Source organism: Mus caroli, chromosome 5 (genome assembly GCF_900094665.2).
Source record: "Mus caroli chromosome 5, CAROLI_EIJ_v1.1, whole genome shotgun sequence".
In the NCBI taxonomy this organism is placed as follows: domain Eukaryota; kingdom Metazoa; phylum Chordata; class Mammalia; order Rodentia; family Muridae; genus Mus; species Mus caroli.
The window spans coordinates 66,532,099-66,541,747 of record NC_034574.1 but is presented as its reverse complement, the minus strand read 5'-3'; the positions used below and the strand labels follow the sequence as shown (position 1 = coordinate 66,541,747).

At 46.3% G+C, this 9,649-nt stretch overlaps 1 protein-coding gene across 2 annotated transcripts in view; it reads left to right on the top strand.

Annotated features, from left to right (window-relative positions):
* The window catches only part of Lrrc66 (leucine rich repeat containing 66), a 25,777-nt gene extending 19,510 nt beyond the window's left edge, over window positions 1–6,267 (top strand). Inside the window, exons 4-5 of one of the 2 annotated variants that reach the window (XM_029477029.1) lie at window positions 1,783–1,972; window positions 3,856–6,267. In XM_029477029.1, the coding sequence (XP_029332889.1) occupies window positions 1,783–1,972; window positions 3,856–5,630 (1,965 nt within the window). In that variant the 3' untranslated portion in view covers window positions 5,631–6,267. The remainder of the gene's footprint in view (window positions 1–1,782; window positions 1,973–3,855) is intronic. The other variant, XM_021163931.1, reaches the window with a different exon arrangement.
* Window positions 6,268–9,649: the final 3,382 nt, after the last annotated feature.

Genomic DNA, 9,649 nt, shown 5'->3' with positions numbered 1-9,649 from the left:
TCCTCCAGACTGGCTTTCAGTGCCCTGATTTGTAATTTTAAGAGAGAGAGAGAGAGAGAGAGAGAGAGAGAGAGAGAGAGAGAGAGAGAGAGAGAAATACTAAGATGCAAATATACACTAAGAAGAAAATGTGTGCTCACAGAACATGATGACTCTGTGATGCTGAGACCAGGCACCCACAAGAGGAGCTTCTGACCCTGGGCAATGCCAGGCCCACGCAAAGTGCATTTCCTCCTCGTCCTGACCCCCTGCCTCCCATTTTCAGGAGCCTTCCAGGAGCGCCAAGACCGCATAGCTGCTCAGCACAGGAAAATCACCCTCATTGCGTTCCTGAGAAACTCAACTCTATTTCTAGTGACTTGGGCTTTCCTCATCTCAAGGATTGGTATAACCTGAGACACCTATTTAAAAACTGGCCTTGGTCAAGGGCCGAGGGAAGAGGATTGGCATGAGCTCAAAGCCAGCCTGGATCGGATAGTGAATTGTTGGATCGTTCTTGGTGCACGGGAGAGAAATTTGTTGACCTTGGCACAATACAGCCCGTCTAGTTGTCACACCTGTCCTCTTTTGTTAAAGCAAGGCTGGCATTTTTCTGTTTTCTGGTCTTCTGTTCATCTGTCACCACTTGAGAGTCTCCAAATGTCTCCTTCAGACGAATGTGGTCACTCAGAGAAGGTTGTTTTGACGTAAAGACACACAGCTACGAGGTCAGAAAACATTGAAACTTTGTCCTCTAATCCTGCGGCATCTCCTCTCGTTGTTGTTTTTTGAGACAGAGTCTTACGTAGCTCAGGATGGTCTCAGACTACGTAACCTCTGTCTTCTGATCCTCCTGTCTGTACCTCCTCGGTGCTGGGATTACATGTATGTACTACCACCTAAGGCTTATAACTTTCATTCTTTACTGAGTGCCTGTGCTAATCCAGACCCCTATACTGACTACATTCTGTGTGGAATACACTGTGTGGCTTAGCTTCTTCCTCTGTGGGATAGGGGAACTGTGGAAGCTGTTGGGAGACTCTGAGGTGATACATATAAAGCCTTCAGCAGAATGCTTGGCATACAACACACCAGTATAGCACTAGCCACTGTCATACCTAACATGACTTTCTCTGCTATGTCATGCACTGCAGTGTCCAGCTTCAACCCACCCTGCCCTGCCACTTGAGCCACTGACTCACTTCTGTCCCCTGGTTCTGCACACATCTGTAACTCTGCAGGAGAAACGAGTCATCTTGCAGATACTGAACAGCCAGACACAAATGCAAAAAGAGCCATGTGCTCCTACCTGAGATAGTAAATGAACCACAGTTCTCCTGGGTTCCACGGCCTCTTCAATAATAGTCCTCTGCTATTTCCAAGATGATGGTGTTTTGAGAAATTCTTGGCCTGGATGCTACTCTGAACAGTAATAGCATGTGAGTTTGAGTTTTAACATAGGTAATAACTCATAAGACACAAAGATGATGAAATGTCCAGATGTCTGGAGAACTTTTACAAGCATCTAACGCATGCAGCAATGCTGGGAGGTGGGCTCCCAGAAAGCAAACGAGTGTCAAGACCGCAGAGGCTGTGGACAGAGCAGGGTTTTCAGCCCAGTCTCCACTGACTTCTCTACTAGGTCTGAATTCATATTGCTTTTGCCTTTATACACATAGCCGCATCTCTGTATAACTCCACGCGCACGCGCGCGCGCGTGTGTGTGTGTGTGTGTGTGTGTGTGTGTGTGTGTGTGTGTATGTCTTGTGTCCAGACTGACCTAATTTGTTTCTTTTCAAGCAGGTGGTAGACCTCAGAAGCAATGCACTGACCACTCTGGTACCGATTGTGACCATCGCTCTAGAATTGCCCCACCTGGAACTTGGCTTGGCTGATAACCAGTGGCAGTGTAGTGAGAGCAATGCCAACTTCCAAAACATCACCTCTGCATCCTGGAGGGAAATATGGAAAGCCATCTGCAACATGTCTGTGGGTAAGTGAGAGGCATCTCTTTTTCTTCATTTCTGAAATGGTTTCATTTTGACCTGAAGAGTGAATACAAGAAGGCAGTCTCCTTAGACAGTCTCTAGAAAAGGCAAGGATGCTGGTACCTACCTGCCTTGGTCATCTTTCTATTCCTCTGAAGAGACACCATGACCACAGCAACTCTTATAATGGAAAACATTTGACTGGGGTTGCCTCTGTGCTATAGTCTGCTCGTAGGAAAGGGATGAGGACCAGATCAAATGTAATTTTACCTTTGAAATCTCCGTGTGTGTCTTCTGTACACAGAGGTCACACTGTAGAGGTTAGCAAGCATTTTGGAATAATGTTTCAGACTTTACAGGCATTTCTTTAAAGCCAGGCGTGGTGGACTAAACCACAGTTCCGAGGTTTAGTCTATTATCATTAAGGTGGGAACCTTGTTAGTGTGCAGACAGACATGGTGCTGGGGAAGTTGCTGAGAGATCTATACCTGGACCGGCAGGCAGCAGGAACAGAATGCGACACTATTGAGACCTCAATAGATGCGACTTGAGCATCTGAGACCTCAAATCCTGCCCCCAGTGACATACTTCCTTCCACAAGGACATACCTCCTAATAGTGCCACTCCCTATGAGTCTATGGGAACCATTTTCTTTCAAACCACCACACCACCCTCAGCCAGCACAGAACTGGGTCACAGGACAATCACTTCACTGTTTCCCTTAGCTTCTGATGGTTTTCTTCACATGGTCAAAGACACATACAAATGAATCAGTTCTCTAGCTAGAAAAGAAATTTTGCCTAGAAGCTTCCAAAATATCACAAGTTCATCCCAATTTTTTTTAAAGATTTATTTATTGATTATATGTAAGTACACTGTAGCTGTCTTCAGACACTCCAGAAGAGGGAGTCAGATCTCATTACGGATGGTTGTGAGCCACCATGTGGTTGCTGGGATTTGAACTCCGGACCTTCGGAAGAGCAGTCGGGTGCTCTTACCCACTGAGCCATCTCACCAGCCCTCATCCCAATTCTTAATGATTGATTAAAGAAATGCCTTTAAAGTCTGAAACATTATTCCAAATGCTTGCTAACCTCTATAGTGTGACCTCTGTGTACAGAACACACGCACGGAGATTTCAAAAGTAAAGTTACATTTGATCTGGTCCTCATCCCTTCCCCATGAGCAGATTATACCTTGGAGGTGGGACGAACTGGGAAGGGTTTATCCCACTACTACACTATCTCTTCTGAAAACGATTTATGGGGAAAAAAACTAAGCCTTATCTCTGACCAATTTGCATCTATCATTAAAGCAGACTCTAGGCCATAGCTCCCAAGTTAGAAGACATTCATGAAGAGCAGAGGGGCTGATCAGCCAGGACTGGCATTCTGAGTACAGAAGACACAGTTGAATCTTTTACTGTTTACCAGAACTAGAGAACAGTTACAATACTGATACTACTACAAGCCTATAACAACTAAGGCACTAGACTAAGGCAAGGGCAATAAAGTTAATAGAATGTTCTAGCAAATGCAAAGTAGTTGAGGGCATGGAGGGAGAAGAAGCCATGTGTTAGCCCTCTCATCCTCCTTCTACCTCTATGGGCATCAGTGAGTCAGGAAGCCAGAAACAACCTCCTGGGCCTGTGAGTAGCCAGGTTATGTCTCACAGTCTTACAAAAATGTATGCAGAGCCCTATGCACACTGTGACCTTTGAACAGGAATGAATGAGTGAATGAACACATGAATGAATAAAATTGCTTTTCATCTGATATATGCTTGAAAAGATAGCTAGATAAAGGTTGAGGAGGGTTCACAGACATTCTGAAAGCCTGGGAGTTATTCCAACATCTCGTCAGTGTGTTTTTCTATTTCCCTCTCACAGAGAACAAAAGGCCAAATGCGGAGACTCCCCAGATCAGAATTTCCAGGGATACACACCCTCTTCTATCTCCTCCAAGTGACTTGAAAAGCCTCATCCAGAGCAAGGCAGAGAGGCCCCAGGCAGGGATGGACATGCACCTTTCCGCTCTGGAGAAGGAGGCAAAGGATGGCTATGGTGATCTCAAAGGGATGTGGCCACAGTCTCCGATAGAACTCAGAGACTCCCAGGATGGACAGGTCACTGACAGAAAGGATGACAAGCCCCCAGCCCTTGAGCTGGCCATCTGCCTGTCAGTGTTCATCACGTTTGTGGTGGCTTTCTGCCTGGGGGCTTTTGCAAGGCCCTACATCGACAGGTTACGGCAACAGAGATGCTCGAATAAAAGGCCTGGCTCTGATAATGCCTACTCGAACGAGGGCTTCCATGGCGACATTGAAGGTGCTCAATGCATGAAGCACCAAGGGACAGATCTATACCAAACTACCCACCACCTACATCTTTCTGAGAACCAGAACCCTTCCTGGGTGACAGAACCAATCCCACACAGTGCTGTCCAATCAGAGCAGATGCTGGGAAGCAATGGAACAGACCCTGGTCATCAGCAGAGCCCAGAGCAACTCAAGGACAGCAGTGAGTCAAGAAGCGGAGATGGCATCGCGCTTCCAAGTGGCCATGGAGCCCATCCTGCGCTCCATGGCCTTCCAACCGCCGATGCTCACAAGCTGATTTCACCAGTGCAGCATCACCCTGATGTTCTTGAAGAAGCACATTATGACACAGTGGCCCAGGAATATTCTCTCATTGACAATGTGATGGATAGGTCTTCCATCACTGGCCCTCTGGGAACTTTCCCCAGCTCTGTCGAGAGTAGGCAGGATGAACTGCACCCATCACAGCCAAGAGATGTTGTGGCTTCCTTCTCCAAAACTCTAGCACATGCAAACACTCAGGAGGCTGAGGAGAGTATGGAAAAAGGGTGCCCTGAACCTTTGGGAGCCATGGACTCACATATGGGACCTTCTGAGGAAAGGCAAGTGAGCAATTCCATTAGGGAGCTGGCCACACAGCCGCCAAGCTTCCAGGAGGTTGATGCTGAGGAGAGACTTTCCCATGTCTACAGCAAGGTCCTACACAATGACCCACCCTCCGTTAGGCCAAGATGGGGCAGTGGCCATTATGTCATCCCTGCTACTGAGGAGCCTGTGGAGAGAGATGCTCCTTTTGACCCTCATTATGACTTGGTGACCAACTACGAGTCTGATTCCGATGAGGGTTCTTTGTTTACCCTTAGTTCTGAAGGTTCTGAAGACACAAGGAGCTTGGCTGAGGAACGGGCATCTGTGGAGAAAGATGGGACCAGCCAGCCCCTCCCGAGCAGGAACTTGGGGGAATACAAGGACAGTGTGACAGCAGCAGAAAGTGTTGAGGACCTCACGTCGCAAAGGATTGCAGAGAAATGTGAAGCACAGGAAGCTCACCTTAGAAACACTCTCATTTCTGGTCCAGACTCTTGTGTGTGTGAGATGAATCAGGAAAATGACTCTAGTTCCCTTGACCCTGAGAATAGAGCAACATGGCCCCAACTCCCAGGACATAAGCTATCACATCATGAGACTCTGGGCACATATGGTGACATAGGACCCCAGCCTGAGACAGTAGACTGGCACTACTCCCTTAGAGACCTGGAATCCCCAAATGTAGATAGCTCACCATCACCACCATATTCTGATGAAGATCTCCCAGGTCCTGAGGAGTGTGCCCGCAAAGAGAAGTAAGCACTGGTAAATGGTAACCTTCCAAGGCTGGGGACAGAGCTCTGTTGGTAGAGCATTTGCTCGCCATGCACAAACCCCTGGGTTCAAACCACAGCACTGTATAAATTGGGCACATTGGCACATTCTGTCAGCCCAGCCCTTGTGGAGGCAAGGGTAGGAAACAGGCATGAGACTGAAACAGCTTTTGTGGGGTAGATGATGGAATGCTCTGACAAATGTGGGCTCTATTGCTCCAAGCATCAGCTCGTGAGAGATGTCAGTTCTACCATGACAAGACCCAGTCTCCCACTCAGATTCCAGGATCACATCCTCAACCGCAGTTGCTTGAATCTGCGCTGTCATCCTGGAACCTAAAAGTCATAATTTCTCTTCACAAATATGAGCTCCAAAATTCACTTTTTTTAGTCAACACTGTCACAGTGTCAACCTAGTAAACCTGTTCACAGATTGTAGTCTTGACTTCTCTTTTATTTCCTACATCTGCAGAGCCTCTCGTCCAGTGGTTCTCAACCTTCCTACTGCCATGACCCTTTAATACAGTTCCTCATGTTATGGTGTGCTGCGGACTGGCTTCAGTCGGCCCCTCTCAATCTGCAGGAGAAATCAGGGTTCGGGTTACAGGTGGGCAGGAGTTGGTGAGAAAAGGGTGACAAACAGACAGGGACACAAGGGGGTGTGGTATCTGAATGTAATTTGTCAAAGCAAGCACCAGACTTTTAATACAGAAGAAAATAGGGAAGTTAGGTGACACCTCAGTCAAGGTAGAATGAGGTTACTGGATGCTTAATGACTCTTACACAAAACAGAGGAATGCAAACATAAAGGCTAGCAGGAACTAGGCAATAAAGCAACTGAGACAAAGTCAGCTCTATCTAAGGTCAGCCATATTCTTAGAAGCCAGGTGTGAGGTCTTTACACTCCCAGGGCAAGGGCTTTCACACCCAAGCCATAGTTCTAATTAGGGAGTTCCGCTCTAGCTAACCTTCTCATGAATAATGCAAATATTCTAGCTCCTCCTCAAACCACAGCCCAATCTACTTCCTAAATCACTGTACATTCCTGTATATGGGAATGACTCAGCCTTTATTCTAAGTGGTTGTGTGAGGGGACTTTCTAGTAATAAGTAGTCTGCCATACATAACTATAATAAGAATTCTAAACTTACTTTGCTAAGCTTGCCCTGAGATTTCTAACTCTATGTAGTAGATATTGATGCCTGATTTCTTTCACTATCTCTCTTACAATACTAGAGGCAATTCTGAATGTCACTGAATACGCAACATTCTTACTGAATTCCAAGCCCAGGGTTGACGCAAGGACTACCTAGGGCATTGGTGAAGGCCGGGAAGCAAAGTTCAATTTTGCTTAGGTATTTGTCAAGTCATTGCTTGGAGACTCCTATAATAAAACAATACTGAAAGAAAGCAGACAAATCCATACTCTGACTAACACAAGAACAAAATTGGAGCATATGTGCTATGGGATGCCACGGTTCCAGGAGGCTAAGTTCCCATGAACTTTTCACCTCAGGACTGAGTCCAGGTTTCTAGGCCTGTCACACAAGTCACTACTAGAGTGGATGTAGCAGTGGTGACCCCCAACTGTAAACTTAGATTTTGAAAAATTTAATTAGGGTTCTTAAATACTTCAACCTCCCTTCTGGCCCACTAACCAGAGGTAGTGGAGAAAGAAGACTAATAGGAAAAGGGGATTGTGGACCTGTTTAGAAGTAGTTCTTTGGGACAATTCCAATCTTTGTTGTCAGGATATCAGCAATCCAGTCCAATATCAAGTGCACACGAGAATCAGCAGCAGCAGCAGCAGCTCGATCTGGCAGAAATTGCAAAGCTCTGTAGAAGCAGCAGGAGTCAGCAGAAGCAGCAAGAATCAGCTGGAATACCACGAGAAGCTCTTCGGCATGTAGCAATGCAAGAACATCCTCTCACTGTCTGCGGAGTTATATTTATGTTCTTTCTAAACATCACCCACCTTCTCAAGTGTCTACTCCAGCAAAACATCAAATGTTCTCTCACAAGACAGATTCCGGAAAGACATAACGTGACAAAACTGAGTTTCCAATGAAACAAGAAATTTCCACTTCACCCAACCATAAAATTAGTTATTGCTTCATAACTATAATTTTGCCACCATTATAAGTCATAATGTAAATATCTGATATGCTGGATTTTTTTTTTTGATATTGAACCCCTGTGAAAGGGCATTCAACACCCGTGAAGGGGTCGCGACCCACAGGTTGAGAACCACTGTTTTGTGTTTTGGCAGGCACAAGTGTGCTGTATAGAGTTCTCGGCTGTCTGTGTGAGGACACAGTTGGCATGCAGTCTGGATCCAAGCTAGACAATTTGCATCAAATTAGGGTTTGCATGGAAGATGAAAAGTCATGGAGTTTGGAGGAGGGGCCCGGAGAGCCTCCCAGTCCACCTGCTAGTCCTCCAGGATCTAACTCCTCAGCAACTCTTGCAAAGGCTCAGGCCTTGACTCTCCTGTCTTTTCCCTCAGCTCCCACTCCTTTGTGAGAGTTCTCAGGTCTCTGGGCTTTAGCCATCACACCCTCTCTGCTAGCATTTCCTACTTCTGTAACTCTAGCTCTGAAGTCTGTTCAAGGTTTTCTACTCATATCCAGGTGCCTAGCCAATTACACACACTGAATTGTCTCACCCCCAGTCACGATCAACTCTGGTCCTTCATGTCCTCGTTGTTCCATTCAGACAACCGCTTCATCCAGATATCTAAGGATTATCCTATTGACATTTCTCTCCATCATTCCCAGATCTAACTTATTTGTCATTAGGTACAAACAGTTCAGATGCTAAATATCTCTCGGGTCTGTCCCATCTTCCCTGTCCATTCTGCCATAATTTAAGCCGGCACTTTGTCACTCCCACCAGATCTGTCACAACAGCACACAAACTGCCTCCTACAAATTCTGTATTGGCTGCGAGTCTCCAAAGAAATAGAATCTACAGGATACCTCGAGACATGTAAGGAAAGGTTTACTGTGGGGAAAAATGACACACATGATGACAGAGGCACAGAAGTCCCTTGAGCTGTTCTTCCCAAGCTGATGCCCGTGGGAGCCACCACCACTTCAGTCCCGTCCAGACAATGTAAGTTAAGCATGGGTGGATCTGATACTGTGAATCCCAGTCTGAATCCAAAGCCTTAAGAACCAGGATCACAGCTGGGCGGTGGTGGCGCACGCCTTTAATCCCAGCACTTGGGAGGCAGAGGCAGGCGGATTTCTGAGTTCGAGGCCAGTCTGGTCTTCAGAGTGAGTTCCAGGACAGCCAGCACTATACAGAGAAACAAACAACAACAACAACAACAACAAAAAAAAAACAAAAAGAACCAGGATCACTGGTGTCCAAGTAAAGTGGTGAAATGGCGGTCCCTAGGTATGATTGAGACCTTCTAGTCTCAAGTGGGCTTGACTCAGTGGTCAAGGTCACAGTCACTAAAACCTCTACCAAATCAGTGATATTCCAGGTTCTTTGTGTTGCAAACCCAAAGAGTGAATTTCACAGATAATGAAGATAACTTTACGAAGCTTCAATATATAGAGAGAGCAAGTCTAGCAAGTAGAAGGGGGCCTCAGGAGAAAGTTGTCTCTGAGGGGCTTTGTCCAAGAGTTAATGAGACATTTGACTAAATAAGTAAACAAGTCTTTGAAATGGCTGGGCCGAGGAATAAGGAGAGATGGGCTGGTCAGCCCAGCCGGCCCAACCACAGGTCCCACAGAGTGCCCATGTGCCTCTCCATCCTTGTGACTGGACTGAGATTCTGGCACAAGTCTTCAAGGACCAGTGAAGTGCCTCTTCATGCATCTTCCAGACAGCTGTGTTCATGAGGTTGCTATGAGATAGAAGAAGATTAAATAAATATGTACATAAATAATCTAGGACATGAGCCAAACCAGTGCCACCTGGCCAAACATTTCTGGCATTTCCAGCCAGATCAGAATAGCCATGGACTCAAGGGTGCTGCGAGAGCAGGTCGAT